The sequence below is a fragment of the Lampris incognitus genome, chromosome 2, assembly GCF_029633865.1.
Source record: "Lampris incognitus isolate fLamInc1 chromosome 2, fLamInc1.hap2, whole genome shotgun sequence".
Taxonomy (NCBI): domain Eukaryota; kingdom Metazoa; phylum Chordata; class Actinopteri; order Lampriformes; family Lampridae; genus Lampris; species Lampris incognitus.
The window spans coordinates 113,029,395-113,050,575 of record NC_079212.1 but is presented as its reverse complement, the minus strand read 5'-3'; the positions used below and the strand labels follow the sequence as shown (position 1 = coordinate 113,050,575).

At 41.0% G+C, this 21,181-nt stretch overlaps 1 protein-coding gene across 1 annotated transcript in view; it reads right to left on the bottom strand.

Moving 5' to 3' along the window:
- The window catches only part of LOC130107019 (metabotropic glutamate receptor 4-like), a 362,767-nt gene that overhangs the window by 204,689 nt on the left and 136,897 nt on the right, over window positions 1-21,181 (bottom strand). The window contains exon 2 of the mRNA XM_056273411.1: window positions 15,666-15,882. Coding sequence (XP_056129386.1) covers window positions 15,666-15,882 — 217 coding nt within the window. The remainder of the gene's footprint in view (window positions 1-15,665; window positions 15,883-21,181) is intronic.

Below are 21,181 nucleotides of genomic sequence, written 5' to 3'. Positions count from 1 at the left end.
TGCCATACCTTTCCTCGTTGAATCCTGACGTTTTCACCCGTCTGTAGTTCTGGTAGCTGTTTTGCCTGTCTGTCAAAGTAGCTTTTCTGTTTTTGTTGCCTTTCTTTCAGTTTGTCGTGTACATTAATCTTGCTTTCAGGAGTGAGCAGTGGGGTGGAGGTAGGCAGCTTTGACTTCAGTCGACGATCCATGAGCAGCTGAGCCGGACAGAAACCTACACCATCTAGTGGAGTGTTGCGGTACTCAAGAAGAGTAATGTACGGGTCACCTTGTGCTTTCTTGAGACTCTTGATCGTCGGTACAGTTCTCTCCGCTTGTCCATTTGACTGAGCGTGCCCAGGACTGGAAGTGGTGTGTTGAAACTCCCAGCTGTCGGCGAAACATTTGAACTCAGCACAGGCATATTGTGGACCATTATCAAAAATGACCATGTCTGGGATGTCATGTCTCACGAATGTGGACTTCATTGCAGTGATAAAACCACGGCGTGTAGTGTCACTCAGCTTTGTGATCTCAGGGTATTTGGAGTAGTAGTCTACACACAGTAAGTACTCTGAGCCATTGTAGTGGAAGAGATCCATTCCTATCTTAGCCCAAGATATTTCTGATAGTGAGTGTGAGACTAACGGTTCTCTAGGGTTGCTGTTCTTGTTCTCGGTGCAGACAGCACACTGAGATACAATGTCCTCTATTTGAGTTGACATATCTGGCCAACAGAGAATGTCCCTGGCTCTTTCCTTGCATTTAATGATTCCCAGGTGTGATTCATGGATTTTCTTCAACATTTCTTGCCTCAGTTGACTTGGCACTATCAGCTTTGCAGCTTTGAACAGTAAGCCTGATGAGTAGCTGATCTCTTCATTGAATGACCAGTATGCCTGGATTTCTTTCACAACAGCTGATCTCTCATTGGGCCATCCTTTCATTGTGGTCTCTCTCAGCAGTTGCATTTCTAGATCTTCCAGTGTTGCTTTCCTGAAAGTTTGTAGTTTTTCCTCTGAGATAGGCAGCTTGAGGTGTGATCCAGTTGACATCCAACTCCTCAAACTATACTTGCACAAATTGAAGCTCCGGCTCATACTGACATCAAAATCTGAAAATTCCTATTGATAGGCTATGTTCCGAGTTGGAATGTGACCACGGAGAAATTCAGTGGCCAAAACAGCACGTCTGCGGCCACTCGAAAGAGATCTGTGATTGACTGTAGATGGTGTCCAATGAAAAATTGTGCCGGTGGATACGTAGACACCAGTCAATTTGCATATAGGGTGTGTCCATAGCGAGATGATATAAAACCACAGAGAAGCCGTTCTTTCACCCCCTCTTGCTAGCAACTTGGCTCGAGTTTGTGCTATTTTGCTGAGACGTTATTATCGATCTTGCTATGACGTATTGCTATCTAGCTATCTATCTATCTATTTATCTATCTGTCTATCTATCTATTTATCTATATATCTCAGTGACTCAGTGATTCAAATCCTCGCGCCACTGAATTTCTCTTTTTTCTTCTTACGGCAAGTGACAAGCGGTACCGAGCCCCACCCACCCAGGAAGACAGTAGCCAATAGCTTTGAATTCATAAAAGCACACCTACTTTTGGTTATGATTCAAACTCCCAATGTTAAAAAATGTGTTCAGAAAGGGCATGTCAGTCTCTCTTTAAACAAAGCATATTACAGAGGGTGCGCAAGATGGCAACAGGCAACCAGGACACATGCCCACATCTGGCTTAGGGACGCCCGACCAAGCCGGAGGTCCCGTGTTGCTGGGCAACGGAATAGACCACCACGCCACCCGGACACCCCTAAAATTGCAATTTCTTAAACCATTTTACAATATGTGTGATGTATACTACATTTTAGCAATTTTTTTCTCGTCCACAACATACTGACCTAGATCACTATCTGGATACTTTTAAATTAGTTATTGCATTTGCGAATCATGACTGTTCGACATGCTAGCTCTAGCTACTCAGCTTGTTCGGCATGCAAGATAGCTAGCTACCCTGCGCTGTGCAGCATTGCTGGCCTAGATATACTATTATAATTATATGAATATTCTCGTCCAGTGCTGCTCCGAAGACTACTGTCTATTTGTTGTTTTAATGTTTTTAAAACCCGTTTTGAATGTAAGCATGCATGTCCCAAACTAAATGCACGACTACTCTTTTACTAAACACTGTAGTGATGCCACTTGGCTAATTAAACTGTTTAAGTTAGGATATGGTTGAGGCAGGGCTTCACTGAACAACGAACAGGACATATGTTGGCAGCATCATAGACAGACTTAGTAGACGGTGTTGGGCTTCTCCTATAGTGTGAACTGTAACATGCTAGCCAATTATTTAGAGCAGTGTTTCCCAAACCTTTTTTTCCTGGGGACCCACTTTTAAAAAAAATGATAAGCCATCACGACCCATTTCACAATAGACCTCATCTATAAATCATGAGGGGGCGAATCTGTGCAGGAATGAAGGTTCCTGACCATTTTTACTGCCATTTCCACATCGCTTCATATTATCAGCGGTTTGATAAATCAAAACTTTGTTTTATGCAAGTGGTATTGAAAACATACCCATCTTAAAGACTTTATAAATGAGACCACATAAATGGATTTAGGTAGAATTAGGCTATTTCATTGTTTTTATTTCCTTTCATCTGTAAAATATTATACACATTTTAAATACTTTATATGTAAGACAAAATAAGTGCATTTTGTCAGTTAACAGACTCTTGTTTTTTCCCCCTTCTCATCAGTATATCAAACAGAATGTACACTAGCTGTTCATATTATATCAGAATCAGAATTGTCTTTATTGGCCAAGTAGGTTTGCACATCCAAGGAATTTGACTCCAGTTTAGTGGCTCTCAGTGTACATACACAGAATAACAACACAGCAATCTTCAGGAATATATACAAGGAATGACTATATACAGGTGAAACCGTTTCTGTGAACTGTAAACAAGAAACAAAGAGTGCAAAGACGTGAAGAATGCAAGGAGTGCTGAGATAAATATTAAACGGTTAAAAAAGTGACTTTACATATACCTGGTGGACTTTTTTCATTTATATTAGATTCAATGTTGTAACTACAATTATCAGAACAATATGAACATTCGGTACTCTCAAAAATATGCTTCTTGTTGCAAAGTTTTTGAAAGTCCCATGCCTATCAGAACATGTAGGCTTGTGTTTAAGTGCAGCTATTGTTATCAGACAGTCAATCAATCAATTCAAACATTCAAGGATCAATTTATTAACTACATTAGGTCTATTCCACATCAAATCTCATTAGGCCGATTATGTGCTTATCCTGAATATTATCTTTTTAGGTCTACTCCAAATATCCACTTGTGCATATTAATTTTAGTTCCACCTGACTAATATGGTAGGTGGGCCTGCTTGCTTTTTAGTATTGCATTCCAGTCCGCTGTACAAGAGGAGAGGGCAATGCCCACATTAGGTGCAGCATTCAGTCTATTTCAGGCAGAAACCATGAGTATAGTAGAAATACCAACAAACTGTCTCATGTGGCTCAAGGGTGTACCGCAGATATACATAAATCTTAATAAAAGAAGAAAGAAAGCCGCTTTATTTTGTCATTGTGATGGACTGGCGGCCTGTCCAGGGTGTCTCCCCGCCTACTGCCTAATGACTGCTGGGATAGGCTCCAGCATCCCCCGCAACCCCAATTGGTTTAAGCGGCTTGGATAATGGAATGTATTCTTACAATGAATTTGTTCTCTGCATTTAACCATTCTATTGTAGAGGAGCAGTGGGCAGCTGCAGCACCCGGGGACCAACTCCAGTTTTTCTTTTCATTGCCTTGGTCAGGGGCACAGGCAGGAGTATTAACCCTAACATGCATGTATTTTGGATGACTGGAAGAAAGTCTGCAATTTTGTTTGGTGACCCAAATAATACCTCCTGCAACCCACCTTTGGGTCAAGACCCAGTCTCTGGGAATGAATGATTTACGTAGAGTCTATAAATGTAATGAAAGCATTAGGTTGGTTCTTGTGGTTTTTATCAACCCATAGTTATGTAACTATATTTTATTATTCTCCCAATAAACTCCTAAATCAATTTCTTTGTCAGCAAAATGTACCTAATCAACTGCTGATAATTTTACTTTTTTTCAGTGGAAGCATTCCAGTGTCATTCAGAGGCCATCAACTAAAAGGACATCAGATGATGGTGATGAATGCATTGCAACCGCCACTACACTTATGTGGACGTCCTCTAAAACAAGGAACATTTAGCACAACAGCCGTCACCACACAGAGGAAAGTGAATACATTGATTTTTGAATTTATAATTGGAAATGTGCAAGCCTTTTCATTAGTAGAGGATGCCTTATTCCATAGGCTGATCGAAGGAAGCAGTGGGGGAAAGACACCAATGTGCAGGAAAATGTTGATGCAATGTGTTGAAAAAGCATTCCACAGAATGTCAGAGGCAATAACTGAAACGCTTCAGGGCGTTCACACAGTGTGCATGACAGCAGACATATGAACGGCTCATCTTAGGAGTTACATAGGAATCATTTGTCACTGGACTGAGCAAGGGGCATTGGAGAGAAAGTCAGCCGTGTTGGCATATGAAAGGATTCGAGGACGCCACATTTATGATGTCATAGCTGCAAAAATAAGTAAGATTCATGCTGAATTTCACATCCAGCGCAAAGTCAGTGCAACATTGACCAACAATGGAAGCAATTTTGTCAAAGCTTTCAGTGAATATGGAGGTTTCGATTCAGAAGTCGACATGGATAACCACATATGGTGTGCCGTTTGCTTCTCCAAGAGGAAAATAACCATTATCTCTGCTTCATATTTCTGACTATTCTCAGCCTAAAGCCTAAGTTGTCTGAAAAGTTGTCACAGGTACAGGTTTTGGCACACATCCTCTCAGCAAATGTCAAGGCCATTGACACTTGGTTTGGAGACGTATTGGCTTCCCGTGATGCAAGGATGGCAGCATGCACCATCCCAAATTTCTGACTGTGGTGGATTGCTGCTGAAGAGAGGGAACCCATGAGAAGAATAATGGCCCAAGAGGCTCGTCTTTTAGACACTAAGCCTTCTGATGATGCCAGCACCAGTGGAAATCCACCAGTGGTAAGTGAGCCTGGAGATGATGACAGCTTCTTCTCTTTTGAGAATACACGGATGACAAGCATCACAGCAGAGAATGAGGTGCAGAAGTACCTCCAAGATCCAGACAAGGCATTAGGTTCATTGAAGCTTATCCAATGATCAGAGCCCTTTTCTTAAAATATAACACTGCACTGCTGTCAAGTGATCCTGTTGAGCGAATTTTTAGTCGGGGAGGGCTTATTTTCACCCCACACCGTAACCGTATGACAGCCGAATACGTTGAGCAGATGCTGTTGCTGCGTTACAACCACATTCACTGGAGTGTAGGGTAAACTATTAATAGGTGGGTAGTAGAATAGAAGGACCATGGTCAAGATATTTAGCCTTAAGACACTAACTGTTCACAGGCAGTTGTACTTTGACAATTTCAGTTTTTAGTCATATTGTTTCATAGCATGCTTCTTTTTTCTGTCTTTTTTTTCTTTTTTACATATAACACATGTTAAATGCAACATTGTACATGCATACTGCAAATGCATTAATAAGATTTGATTTATTAGGAAGGGGGGGCTTATTTTCACCCAACATTGTAACAGTATGCTACATTACAACTGCCCTTGTTGTTAAGTGGGCTGCAGAGTAAACTAATGTTGAGTAGTTTAGTTGGGCCATGTTCACAATATGGTTGTACGTTAAATGCAACATTTTATCTGGTGGCATAGTTTAAAAAGACCAGTTTCATGATAATTAGCCATCTTTAAATTCAGTTTGAGTTAATCAAACTCTGTTCACCTAGTTTTGAGGGACGTTTATAGGGTAATGCTCTTGTAAGAAGAATGACATTACCTGATGTGACTACAATACATGCTGTAATGTAAAATATTTGACTTGGTGGAAAATTAAGGTGTATGTTCTATGGAATAGTAAATTCACTAGTAAATTCACATATTTTCACCTACTTACCTTGAGTAATCCAACTGAATACACTACAAATTATATTTTAGGGCATGTATTCTGTAAACTGTAGTGGAATACATTTTAAAAGTATCCCTCCCAACAGCAGCTGCCTGTCTGTATTACTGAAATGTGGGTGCTGGGAAGAACGCTATTTCAATATTCAAAATGCAGTAACAGACCAAGTATGGGACTCCAGAGGAGCATTATGAACTTTCAACCCGTTCTCATCCCCAGGTCGTCAAATACAAACACTTTTTGTCACACCTGTTGGTGTCTGATACCGATGCACAAGGCACCCTTTAATGTCTATATGAGACGCACTGGGCTTTCAACTAACTTCAGCTCTGGCCATCCATTCACTCTCAATTCCCATTTTAAGGTTTTCTTTTAATGATATCCTCAACATTTTTCAACACAAAAACACAAAAGTGTCCTTAATAATTCAAATCTTTCATTCATACTGCTTGCTTTTGTTTATTTGCACACTATTATCAGTTGCACAAAGAGACAATTCATTTATAAATATTATGCCTGTGGATCCTCATGTGTTGTAGGATTTCAAATAAATGTAGTATGCTGCTTATGAAACAAGATGTAAGAAATACACTTATATCTTAACTGCACATATTGTGTTCCAGGTGTTTATAGAAAGTGTAGCCCCACAACGGAAGCTCCTCAGCCAATAAAGTGATGGCAGCTAGTTATGTTTTTTTGTAACTTGTTGTTTACAGCCTGTGTGCTCTGTGAGGTCACCAGAGCCAGAGGGTCACAAGGGCTTCCAAGCATGTAATATCCTAGCATAACTGGAAAAGGTTTGGTTATTGTGTGTATGTTGCACACTAAACACTGTTATTGTCATTATAGTTGTTATTTTAATTGGGTATTATTATTATTTCCATGTGAAACCAATTAATATACAATAATCTGATTAATAGAACAGACATCCTTATTGTCCACTCATGTGGAAAATTGTCTTTGACTTCACAGACAAACATACACTTAAAAACTTCCTCTGCCATGGGTTGGCGTACAAATAGGTGGGCCTGTAATGATAAATGGTTGCGATGAAAGCGCTAAATAATAACAATAATAAAGTCTAAGTTATGTATATATTTTTATTATTTAGCACTTTCATACCAACTGTTTATTATTACAGACCTACCTATTTATTATAATGTATTGTAAGGGTTTGCTTAAGTCATGATTTAAGAAGAAATGTCATTGTACAAAAAAATCTCAAAATTAAGCCCCTGATGTATTAAACCTGTATACACAGTGATTAAAGTGGGCCGGAGCTCCCCGGATTCCGACACCGGCACTTCCCCTCCTCCCCCAAGTCAACCGGAGCTGAGATCCGGCACTCTGTAGACAGGAGTAATTTCAACTTTTGGTCACAGTAAAATTTAAAACAAAAAACATGATGCAGCCAATTCACAAGCATTACAAAATAAATCGCAAATAAAGTCGTTCTTCTATTTTTATACTACTTTCCTTTTTCTAAAAGTTTGAATGATATCGCGTCCTCACGTGACCCGCACCTGCCTGATGTGTGGCTTCACCAGACTTGACATCAAAAGAGACTGGCTTCACACTCACGGGTCAGGGTCAGTTCACCGCACCAGGCAGACAAGACTCGAGAGAACGTCAACCTGCTACCTGCACTATTATCTTGGATTGGGGGGCATAAAGAGTGAGTATCTTTAGTGTATTTCCAATAGTTTTGTCTAGCTCTGCTATGGTTTTCATTCAAGCAACTAACGTTAGCGAACGTAACGTTAGCTAGCAAGCTAATGTAACCAGTTATTTTCTTGCCCGGTGCGGGATTCGATACGAGGTGTACTGCACCACAAGGCGACATCACTAACCGCTCGGCTAAAGGGTCAGACCCGTTAGCTAGGGACTAACGTGTCTTATTAGTAGTTTACACTAACTAGCTATCTTCCAACCGGTAACGTCGCTAGCTAGTTGCTGACGTTGCTGGCTAGTTGTTTGAATGCTGCTAGGCAAGCTAACTATCAGTAGCGTCCGGTAACGTTACCGGTAGCTAGCTAGTTATGTTTGTCCAACCTTAGCTCTGGCCATGCAATATTTTAATTCAAATCACTAACTAGCTAGCAAACGTTAGCTACCGGTAGCCATTATTAGCTAACAATGCTAATGTCGGGACTACTGGACCAGTGGTCAGCTAGCCTAACGTTAGCTAGCTACCTATCACTCCCGCACTTTTGCCCACCTCTCTAATACAGAGATCCCCCACTTACCAAATCCCACTTTAACCCCTGTGTATACACAGATTGATATAATTGACTGAGATACTTTACATAAGCAGGACCTCTCCTGTCTCAGACAAGAAAATTAAATTTCAAAATATATTTCAAAATATTAAAAAAAAAAAGGTGTCTCCCCGCCTGCTACCCAATGACTGCTGGGATAGGCTCCAGCATCCCCGCGATCCTGAGCAGGATAAGTGGTTTGCATAGTGAATGAATGAATATTTATGTTTGTAATGAATGAATTAATATTTATAATGTTTGTTTGTTTGTTTGTTTGTTTGTTTGTTTGTTTGTTTAGTCAAATTTGCATATCACAATCCTTCTGACCATCCAGGGCATTACTACAGGGTTAGGGTTAGAGTTGGTTAAAATAACTAAAGACCTCTCATTTCATTTGTTGGGCCTCCAAAGGGCTCTCTGAAAGTAAGGCTGTGTCCATAAAATGTTAAAATTAAAACTTTGTTGTAGGACTAAACCAAATACATCATTGGAAAGATCTCAACTTGTAAAGTAACATTCTGTCAGTCTATGGACTGTAAATTGCTCCTGCTTTGAAATATTGACCTCTGAACCTTTACCACAGTGCATGTTAGAAGGCTTGTCATTCAGCAACAAAAGGAGCTACAAATATGGGACAAACCGTTATAGAGAGCTCTTGACTTCAGCTATGCGACTATAGCCATATGGGCATAAATGCCATGTGGGGGCGCTGTTAAATCTAGTCAAAATCAATTTTCACCTATTTAACAATTAGATATTTAAGATTTGATCACACGTATGTGTTTCCCATCCCCTTAAACCCTTCAGTGTACTCTCAATTCAGTATTTACAACTTCCTATTCTAGGACACACACTATTTTTTTTTAAAACTACAATTCCCTTGAGCCGCGCCTTGCAGTTTAATACATATTACCACCATATTGGTACTTATTGCGGTTTTCAAAGTAGGTTTGGAAATAGGGTCCCAAAAAGATATAGCTACTGAATATATCAGATGTCTAGTCCAGCAGAACTAGTTATTAGATTATTTATGTTGCAAAAAAGTACAGATGTTTTATTTCAGATATTTTTAGAGCTATGCCACGCAGCTTAAAAACCAATCAGCACTGCAGTTGTAGCTCCTCCACCTCGCAAAATTGGGTCATAAATAGATATAGCTAAACAATATATCAAATTTTTACTGCAGCCGAACTAGTAATGACACTGCATATAGATGATCTATGTTAAGCAAAAGTAAAGCTGTTGGTTTAATTCAGATCTGTTGATCTGTCACTAATGGAGATGAAGTTAAATATTGCAATTTGTAGGCATCTAATAAAACATTCAGCATTTCTAATCAATTAACTTTTCTGAATCCATTTTTAGTAAACTCTGTAATTACAGTTTTGCGATGAGTAATGCAAAGTGGACAGTCTTTGTCTGTATAGCAATGGTGGCTGAGGATTATGGGTAGTGGAGAGCCTTCCATTATCCAAAATTGACAAAAAAAAAACTTGATTTCTCTGAATTGAAGGAAAAATAATTAAAACTGATAGCCATAACATTAACCTATTGTATTTTTGAATTATCAAGGACACTTTCATATTTTTGTGTTAAGAAATGTTGAGGATATCATTAGAAGCAAACCTTAAAATGGGAATTGGTAGTGAGGAAAATACATCTGGGTGGTAAAGCGTTTTATAACACTGCGGTAGAGTTGGGAGTGAATGGATGGCCGAAGTGGTTGCTCTGAATGTCAAGTATTGCCGTGGATGGGTTTACGTTGAAGTTAGATGAAAGCCTGGTGCGTCTCATACCGACGCTCGAGGGTGCCTTGTGCATCGGCATCAGATGCCAATGGGCATGACAAAGCATAGGTATTTGCCGAACTGGAAAAGAGAACGGGTTGGAACTTTTCATTTCAGAAACTATGAGCATATCACACGAAGAAGGCCTTGCATATGAAATTACAGAAATTAAGCATATTGTGTTATTATCAGAAAAGCACACATCATCTAAGTGGCACCTACCAACTAAATGGTCCTGTGGGCATTGTAATTTTAAGGCCAATGGTCAGATTGGCTGTCTATTTCCTTAAATTTACTCATTGAAACTGCACAATTCACTTCTGAAAGAAAACAGGATTTGTGAGGCTGACACAAAAGAAATGATTATGGTATGTCTCACGTCAGCAGGGGCATATTGCTTGTGTTAGATAAACACATTCTATACCCAAAGCCATTTTCAAAGGAATTAAGTAAAGGAGGCTCTTACTGTTATCTCATTTAATCATTCATTACATTTTTATGGCTTTTGGTGGGCTCTACAGTATCAATTAGGATACCAAAGAAAGAAAGAAAATTAAGAAATGGAGTTGCAAAGTTTCCACATCAACAGCACTATGTCTTTCTTGCACACACAAAACACAATCAAGCTACACAGTGCTGCTACTGGTCTAGCGATTTCTTACCTCGGCCCGTATACCCAGCCCTGTCCTAAAGGGAAGGCTTGTGCTGGGTCAGAACATGGCAGGGACATCTGCCAAGTAAGGGAAGGCTGAGGTCCACAGTAAGCCAATGATAGTGGTTTGCCTTGATTGAGAAACACGCAGCACAGATCAACAAACCCCATCTGGAATAAGTATTTACCTTTCATCTTGTGCTTTCTACTCATATTGTACTGAGTTTTATTTGCTTGCTAGCTCTTTTGTGAGGGAGAAGGGGAAATGGTGCTGGTGCAGCTCCAAGCAGGTGGCTGCCGTCACTGTCACTGTGGGAGCATATTCAGATAATTTGGCTTTTTGGCTCATTTTTTTACAGCATATTTAGATCAAGACAATAAAGGCTGGAAAGCAGGTGCAGAGGTACCATGGTAAATGTACAGGTAATGAGCACAATAATATATCAGCCCTCCAACAGTTAAAGGTTTTGGTGTTTCATTAATTATAACATCTCGAATTTTCTTCCTTGCACAGTTTCCTTCCACTTAAACATTAGGCATTAACACCGACGCCAGTCACAACTAACAGGTTGATTTTAAAGGTCCTTTGGGACTTACTTCATTTTCTGATGTTTTTTTTTCCGGAACGGAAAGAGGTCTCACAAATCAAATATGCCCCAAATATGTGTACAGTTGCTCATCCGGCAGTAGAGACAAAAATTATTTAGCTACATGTCTCTTATTTGCCAAAATTTAAATTAACCAAATGCTTTTTTGTGGAACTATGAAATGGTGTCCTTAAACTATATTAGTAAACACCACGACCAAAGGACGACATGTGAGAATTAATTATAGAAAAAGGATGCCACGTCTTTGCACTTTATCAGATGACAAATTCTAGACACATCTAACCAGTTGGGAGGATTCAGGGCAGCTCAGCTGAGTACTTGAAGTTTGAGTGGGAACAAGGGAGGGCGGTGACCACCTCGAAATGTACCTCCTTTACAATGATGCAACAGGGCCTGTATCAAAGAAAATCCAGAAAGCATCTAATTGACTAAATGATTTGAGTAAATGATGAATGCCCAGAGTTTTAGAAATTGCCATCTTGCTTATATGGTAGGGAAATATACTGTCTGTCTTCTCTGCTGTATTTTGATGTGTTTAAATTCTTTGCAAACAAGGAAAGAATAACAGAGATCTAAATTTCCTTTTACCAGAGACATCTGGCAAAGAATGAAGCAGTATATGTGAAGTTTTATACAAACGAACAAACAAACAAACAAACAACTCATTATCATTTAAAGCCCACAATCTAAAACAGATTTAATGAATGTCTGTGCGAGGGGGGAAGCAATAGAGAGAGATGCACTAAGAGAGGGGGGGCAGGGGGGGTTGGAAGCCAGACAACATATTTAAAGCAACAAAAAATCTCAATGGTGTTATCCTTCATAGTTCCAAAGTCTTTGAATTCAATGAGAAACAGGTTCCTTTTTTGCTATTTCCTATTTCAAGTCCTTTTGTATAGTGTTCCCTGCCAAGGGTGAAGGAATCGAAAAGGCTTTCCTTTCCATTCCTAAATGGGCGTTAGGGGGGAAAAATGCACCATTGGCTCTAGAAGATGTCTCAGAATGACTATAGATTGTCAAGGGTTTTATAGTATGAAGTCTATGGATCCAAACCACATCATACGTACACTATACTGTATGCACTACAGAGCAGTGCAAAGAAATAAAGTCTTTACTTTGGAAGATTTTTAATGCACATGTTTTGTCAATCGTCAACTTTTTCAATACTCCATCAATTACACTCATTCAGCAAAATATTTTCAAAATGTGTCTGTGGCAAGTGGGGATTGGATTGGGCATTGGTTTGATTTGCCTATACATACATGATGACAAATGAAAGGAAAAACCTGAATGCTTGACCCCTACAGTGAGGGGCTCCAGAGGCTCTGTTATGCTGTGGGGGTGTTTTCCTGGTATGGGTTGGGTCCACTTGTCCTCACAGAGGGAAGAGTAAGTGCAAATACAAACAAAGTTATTCTGAGTGATCACCTTTATCCTATGATGAAACATTTCTATCCTGATGGGAGTGGTCTCTTCCAGGATGACAATGCCCCCATCCACATGACACGAGAGGTCACTGAATGGTTTGATGAGTACGGAAAAATTATGTAAATCATATGCTATGGCCTTCACAGTCACCAGATCTCAACCCAGTTGAACACCTATGGGAGATTTTGGACCGACGTGTTAGACCAGTGCTCTCCACCACCACCATCAAAACACCAAATGAGGGAATGTCTTTTGGAAGAATGGTGTTCATCCCTCCAGTAGAGTTCAGAGACTTGTAGAATCTATGACAAGGAGCATTGAAGCTGTTCTGGAGGCTCGTGGTAGCCCAATACCTTACTAAGACACTATCTGTTAACTCATCTGAACTGTTGCTTTCAGCCCCTCCAAAAAGGATTGTGGACAATGAAAAAATGATTCGGATTGACTGAGTGTCAGGCTTCTCCTTATCATGCTGTTTGTTGTACTGTTTTGCCAATAAATCCTGCAGTAGTCTGGATTGCTGTTCTCAGCATCTCTTTTCTGCAGTGACTTAAGTCTTATCACAGTCTTTACCAAAGATCCAATCACATTTAATTCGGCAGAACAAGTCTCCATCTAAACCTGAGAGTACATTCATGCCCTGACCTTTATGGCACTGAGAAAGATCCCTATGACAACTTTTAACCACTAGCATTTATTTCCCGTTTCTCTAAAGCAGTCTCAATTTAAAGTTCAAGCAAGGGAATGATAGCCAAGATAATTGATGAGCATTTACTGCCAAGTCTTTCTTGCTCTCCTTCCCAAGCGGAGTGTAGCCAGAGACATGACTAGGACAGTACAAGGTCTTATCCTTAGGTCTGATTAATTACACTTGTACTTAACACACACACACATGCACTCAATAATTACACATCTATGTAACACAGCACACACACACACACAGCACACACACACACACACACCAAAAATACCCCATAAAAGCACACTCAATGGAATTACTTGGTAGACATGAGTAAAACTAAGAACAACTGCTCCATAAGGTCCAGGACATTATGTGTGTGTGTGTGTGTGTGTGTGTGTGTGTGTGTGTGTGTGTGTGTGTGTGTGTGTGTGCGCGTGTGCGCGTGTGCGCGTGCACGCACGCACGCGCGCGTGTGTGTTTTGGAAGGTTTTTTTTTTTTTTTTAATTTATTTCTGATTTTCCCCTTTTTTCTCCCAATTTAGTGGCCAATTGATCCCTATTTTAATTCAAACACCCACCCTCGTATTGCATGCGTTCGCCAACTGCATCTCTCCGGCCGGCAGTCTCGAAGGAAAGCGCCTCCCCACTTTCGTGACAAGGCGAATCCAAGCCGAACCACTGTTTTTCCGACACACACAGAGACGCATTCACATGACGAACACAAGCCGACTCCGCCCCCCTCCCGAAGACAGCGTTGCCAATGATTGCTGCTTCATCGAGTCCGGCCATAGTCGGATCTGACGAGAACGGGGCGCGAACCCCAGTCCCCAGTGGGCAACTGCATCGACACCAAGCCGACGCTTAGACCGCTACGCCACCGCGGACCCTGTGTTTTGGAAGTTTTAACATATCAAAGATGTTTTTCCTAAAACCAGAGGATGGTGAGGGACATCATCCCACTACCCCAGAACTGGATTCTACAATTGGACCAAAACCAGTAAGACGACATTTTCGAGCTTGGATGACAGAGATAGATGACCATGGAATAGCAAGGACACAGTGTCATAAATGTAAAGCACAACTGTTGTGTGACTTTGTTGTGAACAGAACGATAAGGGATCATTGTAAATGGTAAATGGACTGCATTTATACGGCGCTTTTTTAGTCTACGACCACTCAAAGTGCTTTACTGTGTATGTCTCACAGTCACATATTCACACACACATTCATACACTGACAGCGGAGGCTGCCATGCAAGGTGCCAACCAGCTCATCAGGAGCAGTTAGGGGTTCAGTGTCTTGATCAAGGAAGCTTGGACACACTCTCTGCAGGAGCCGGGGATCGAACTGGTGACCTTCCGATTACTAGACAACCCACTCTACCTCCTGAGCCATGTCACCCCATTGTCTTGAGTTTATCTTGACTGGACACTTAACATTGACATTGTAAAATAGATGCTTTTGCTTTAATTCAACAGAGCTAAAGTTAGCTCAGCTAAATCACATTTTTAGCTGAGCAACAATCCAGAGAAGCAAATGGACACATCAGAAACTCTTAAAAACCTTTATCAAAAGACTGATTTGTTTGACCACGTTGAAGGCCTACTTGCATGTCTGCAGATGGACTCTGTATATTCCTACCTTGAATGTAACTGTATGGGCAATACAAATTGATGAGGGTGCAGAATAATAACCTATATTTTACCAATGTTCTTACCAATGAGAATTATAATGTTATCCAAAACAAAAAAGAACCAAAAAAAAAAAAAAAAAAAAACCAAACAAAAAAAACTGAAATATTTTTGGAGGGGGTCCCATACTAAAGGCTAAATGTCAGGGTGTGAGTTAGAAACCAGGATTATGATATTAATCCTGATTTATGATTATAAACAACATTATTTTTAGTGGTCCTGACACAATATAATTAATATTAAAACCTTTAATTTTCATTTTATAAAGGAAATAAAATATTGAGATCAAAAGATAAAACTTGTTTCCGTATGCCCGCCATCTTTTTCCTGTTTACATGTTCTCAGATTGAATATCATGGTCCACCAGTGACCAATCGCTGTCCTTATGTCCTCATTCATTTCCAGCATATTCTCCAAAGACACAACCTTCTTGCGCACAGTGAGAGAGAGATAAGTGATAATGATACAGGAGGGCTGTCTGCACTCACCATCCTCCCGAGACTTCTGGATGAAAGCGTCGACACCGCTCTCCCCGTAGTTCCCTTCTGAGGCCACGGTTGAGACGAAATTCCACCGCATGGCCCTGACGATGTCCACCATGGCCTGCGCCTGGTAGGTGTCCGGAGGCACTACACGGGAGAAGAAGTCGTAGCGGGTGTTGTCGCTCAGCTCTGGAGCTGTGGAGGCGTAGCTCACCTGGGGTATCTGCACAAGAGGGGAAAATGATATAGAACGGGATTAACATGGTGGGCGGATTTCAGAGACAGAGCATCAAGGGAGTGAGGGTACAAAACACACACTTAAGACAGGTGAGTGATGGAAGCAGAGTACAGCGGTGGGAGGAAAAGTGGGAGGATGGAGGCTTGGGGGCTTGGGGAAGAGAGGTCAGACGGAGAGAGGAAGGGAGGAACAGAAGAATAGGTGTGTGTGTGTGGGGGGGGTAATTATTTTTTTCAGGCAAAGGTCTGATGGCATCCAGTAAACAGTCTGCCTTTCCCAGCTGAAACAGAGCCAGTCATCCCAAACCCCCACTGTGTCTTTTCATACTGAGCCACAGCGTCAAGAGCTCCATTAGACGGCAGGAGGCAGGCCAGCTCACTTGCTGATATGATGAGCATGTCAAACTCGTGAGTAGGTCACTTGTGACACAAAAACATGCCTTTTACTGACTAATGTGAATCCACTATGGGAGGTTCTGTGCTAAAAAGTCATGCAAATCTCAACAAATTGGATAACTTAACGTGGTGAAAATAAGACTGTGTAGCAGTTAAAAGCTGCTTGTAATACTTCTCTTTGGAATTTATGTTCTGTTGTCTTAACAAAGGAGAATGTGTTCAAGTATTATCCAATGTTTTTCTTAGCAGCTTAACTGTTCATGAAAATAAAAAACTCTTCCTCCCATTGGCTCAATATTGACTCAATAAACAGCAGGCAGGATAATGATAATGATACACAGTGTGCCCTCTTTGATGAGGATGTATTGTCATCTTTTTGTGGCTCCAAACAAAATGCGAGAAGGTGCACCCAGTGAAACCTGATCCTAATGAAAAACAACTCTGATTTCCCTCCGGATTCTTCTTTGCCACATGCAGTATTTCATTATCTCAGACAGCAGACCCTTTGGGCTGGGCAGGCACACACACACACACACACACACACACACACACACACACACACACACACACACACACAAAACAACACACAGATAACCCTTGGTAGAAACATCTGACCCAAAGGCATTGTTCTCTGCCTGGCCAGATACCATTCTGACCCACCTCACCTGTTAGACCAAAAAAAAACAACAAAAAAAAACCCTCCAACTGGACCATTATCACCTTTGGTACTAGTTATCAGCTACAGATTACCTATAATAAGAACAAGGACTAAATATAGATTACAAATAAAATGAAGGAGGAAATGGAATATAGTTGGAAGGGTCCACATAAAAGGACACAACCTGTATGCCGGATGATATGAATAAACTTGCATGTGCAAGCAACACTTAACAGGCAGTGTTCTGTTCAGTGATGTGATGTCCTCTGTGCTGCACTTGGCAAGAGCATTAACGCACCAGGATAGTCTTAAGCGAACCTAATTTAAAAGTAGAAGCATTGGTGTGCAGTGCTACAATTTAAGGGCTCCTGCATAGAGATGAAAAAAATACTGTTAATTTTCCTTGATTTGGTACCCACAATGCACCTGTTGTATGAGGTTCCACTTCTTATCTGGCACAGCCCTTAAAAGAATGCTTGCGCTACACTAGCTTGCTTTGAAATGCATTCATAAAAACATGTTGTAAGGCATGTCACTCGCGTTACACACTTAAGCGCCAGGATCCAAAGATGTCCTTTCACAGTATTTAGAAAGCTCTCAAGAGATCAGCTAATACAAACACGGTTATTAGTGGAGACGGATTGAAAAATAAATATTAGAAATGGCAATCGTGCAGTCATTCGAGAACTTTTCTCTGCACCACAGTAATGCTTAACATGGGACAGCTGTACCTCAGACAAAACTCCAAACCTCGCCAAATCACACCAAAACAATCTGAATGGACAGACTGCACCAAGGGCAAATAAAAAAAAAAGTGACCTGACCTTTTTAAGCTACAACATCTAACTTTGGAGAAATGAGCAAATGTAAGATACGGGATTTTGAAAGTACACAACCAAAACAATCCACCAACCCTTACAATCCTGAAATTGGGTGTACAAAGTTGATTAACAGCCAGGAGGTACGTCCCTTCCCTTTGAGCTTCTCTGATTGGTTAGAAGGGTGATGCTCGCTGTAAAACTTAAAAATTGAGGGCGTCCGGGTAGCACAGCGCTCTATTCCATTGCCTAACAACACGGGGATCCTGGTTCGAATCCCCGTGTTACCTCCAGCTTGGTTGGGCATCCCTACAGACACAATTGGTTGTGTCTGCGGGTGGCAAGATGGATGTGCGTATGTGCCCTGGTCGCTGCACTAGCGCCTCCTCTGGTCGACTGGGGTGCCTGTTTGGGGGGGAAGGGGAACTGGGGATAATAGCGTGATCCTCCCATGCGCTACGTCCCCCTGGCAAAACTCCTCATTGTCAGGTGAAAAGAAGCAGCTGGCGACTCCACATGTATTGGAGGAGGCATGTGGTAGTCTGTAGCCCTCCCCGGATCAGCAGAGGGGGTGGAGCAGCGACTGGGTCAGCTTGGAAGAGTGGGGTAATTGGCTGGATACAATTGGAAAGAAAAAGGGGGCAAAAAAAAAAACCTTAAGAATCGGAAGAATTATGCACTGCTGATGCTTTGTTCTATTAAACTAACTCATAGTACACCGTGTGTCATTGTGTCCATGTTAAGATATGTTTTGGAGTGAAATTCAAACAAAACAATCCAACATGCTGTCGCTTTAATAGCTGCATAACAAGTGTCGGTTCCATACCGATGCTGGCTATGACCAAGCCTCCACCCGGTGTTTGAAGTTCAAGCTGAAGCCAGCTTGTACTAGTGGTAGGAATGTGATATTGCAGAGATGCCTTTCCATCAAAGCTAATATGAATCCTAATGGCAAAACCACACATTTAATCAATTAAATTAACAAAATTCTCAATCCCCGATGTTAATACTGATATGGTCAGCAATTGTATGAAAACCCATTATGATGAGAAATTACTCAGTTTTTCTTAAATTGAGCTCCAATTTCATGTATATTTCACACACATCATGACTTGATTCTAATTTGACCATAGAGAAACGATGACATCAATTACCAGAGGAGAGCATCATACCAACATTCATGGAACTCGCAGGCCTATGTCAGCTGGCCAACAAACATGTAGAGAAACTACCGGTCAATACATGCAGTCAGCTGAGACTGAGGAAGTCACTTAGATGAGTGATGAAACGTTTCTCCCACTAAACGTTGTGTCCAGATGAACTGATTCAACTTTCCTGGATAGCGTTCAATAAGATTTTGTAGTGACATTAACAAATGTTTCAGATAGGCAGTGTTTATCAACCATCTAGGCACCTGTCAAAAGGCCTTGCTGTGCAGCTGTACGTTGCTCTAGCCGCAATGTTTCTAGTACAAATGTTCTTGAAAACTACAATATGTACCTTTGGAGAACTGAACAAGAGTGGGCTGAATTTCTTAAGTACACAACCAAAAAATTCCACCCCCTCGCTGCCTCCTTCCCTCCTGTAACCATTCCCTTCAAACCAGGTTCTGTTGTGTGCATGACTTCACTCGTCATAACTGATAAAACTCATTGGACCAAACATCTTCTTGACCTACTGCAATTTGCATATAGAATGAAGAGGGAGGTTCAGGATGTCACACTAACTCTGCTCAACTACATATACAAAGCACCTTGAGAGCTCCAACAGCCATGCAAGATTATTGTTTGTGGACTTTTCATCAGCCTTCAACACCATACAGCCACATCTGCTAGTCCAGAAGCGCACAGATAAGTTTGACTTGGACAGTGGTACTGTTGGCTGGATTCTAGACGTCCTAGTATTAACTGTGTATTGATTTCAGGCGTTCTCGCTCCTCTCCTGTCAGTACAGTGATTGATGGCCAGAATATAGAAATAGTTGAGTCCTACAAGTATTTGGGAACTATACAGACAACAAACCAATATTTGAGAGAAATACTGACATGGTGTACAAGAAAAGCCAGAAGCATCTCCTTTGTCTCCAGAAACTCTCTAAGTTCCAGGTTGACAGGACCCTGATGATAATGTTTTATCAATCTTTTATTGAGTCTGTGCTCACTTTCTCCTTTATCTGCTGGTATCAATATCTCAAGGTAAAACACAAAACATACTCAGTAAGGTGGTTAATGTCTGAAGCAAAATAATTGGCACTGCAAAGCAACCTCTGCAGGATCTTTACAACAAACAGTTATATAAGAGAGCAGAACCCATCATGTCTGACTGCTGTGACCCTTTTTGGTTTGTGGCTGTTGCACTCCGCTTTTGTGTTGGTCACCTGTGTTACTGTTTTTGTGTCTGTAAACACAGTAATTTTGCTATGTTTGGTTTTGTGGTGTTTTCTTTTTCACCTCACGGTGGTAACCATTTTGTATCTAGTAGGAGTGGCACCCACTGATTTGGCTACTTGTGTGGTTGCTGTCTTTCTTAAACCCAGTGGCAGCGTTTTACTGGGCCAGATTATCCAATGGGCATTCTGGGCATGGGCTCAGGGGTCCACATGCACTTGGGGGCCCAAGCATTACAAAAAAAAGTCTTAAATTTCAGGTTATGACACCATATATAACCAATCAAAAACACACTGTTTTTTTTTGTTTTGTTTTTCTACATGAACAGGGTGATGTAACTGACCTTTCGCAAAGTACCGCCCCAGAACGGTGCTTGTCCAATCCTACCTTAGCAACGGTCCGTCAAGCTTTCAAACACACAACAAAATGCTGAAACAGTGTGCCTATGGGATCTGCAAATCGGATACTAGATATCTGAAAAGTTTGGAGAGGGTGTAATTTTCTTTCCCTTCCCGAAACCCAGAACGCAAGAAGCGCAATGTCGGCAATAGATTTCGCAGTATAGCAGACCCCATGGCCAGCTTAATCCAGCCAAAATCAACAAAAATACCTGTCTCCTCCAAGCTAAGTTTGCTACTAGCTATTATTGATAGCTAATACAGCCAACGTATTATTACTGTTACTTTTACCCACACAATGCGCTGATTTCTTCCTTCATGTTTTAGTGTTTTCCGGCTACTTCCTGGATAGTTCTGAAATGCTTGACGGGCATAGCAACAGTAACTAAGGGGGGCGGGACTTTGCGAAAGGTCAATTGGTCAATAGTCCATGTTATACTACATTTGACCTTAGTCCCCCAAAAAACACAACTGTACAGATAACTGTACAGAGCACAACATAAAACTGAAAGGCCGAGAGCAATACCAGGTAGAAAAGTTAAATGTCATTATTGATAAATTAGTCAGCTGTTTAGATCATAGAATGGTCTAATACCGGATTCATTAATGACAAGTTTGGGATTCAGAAT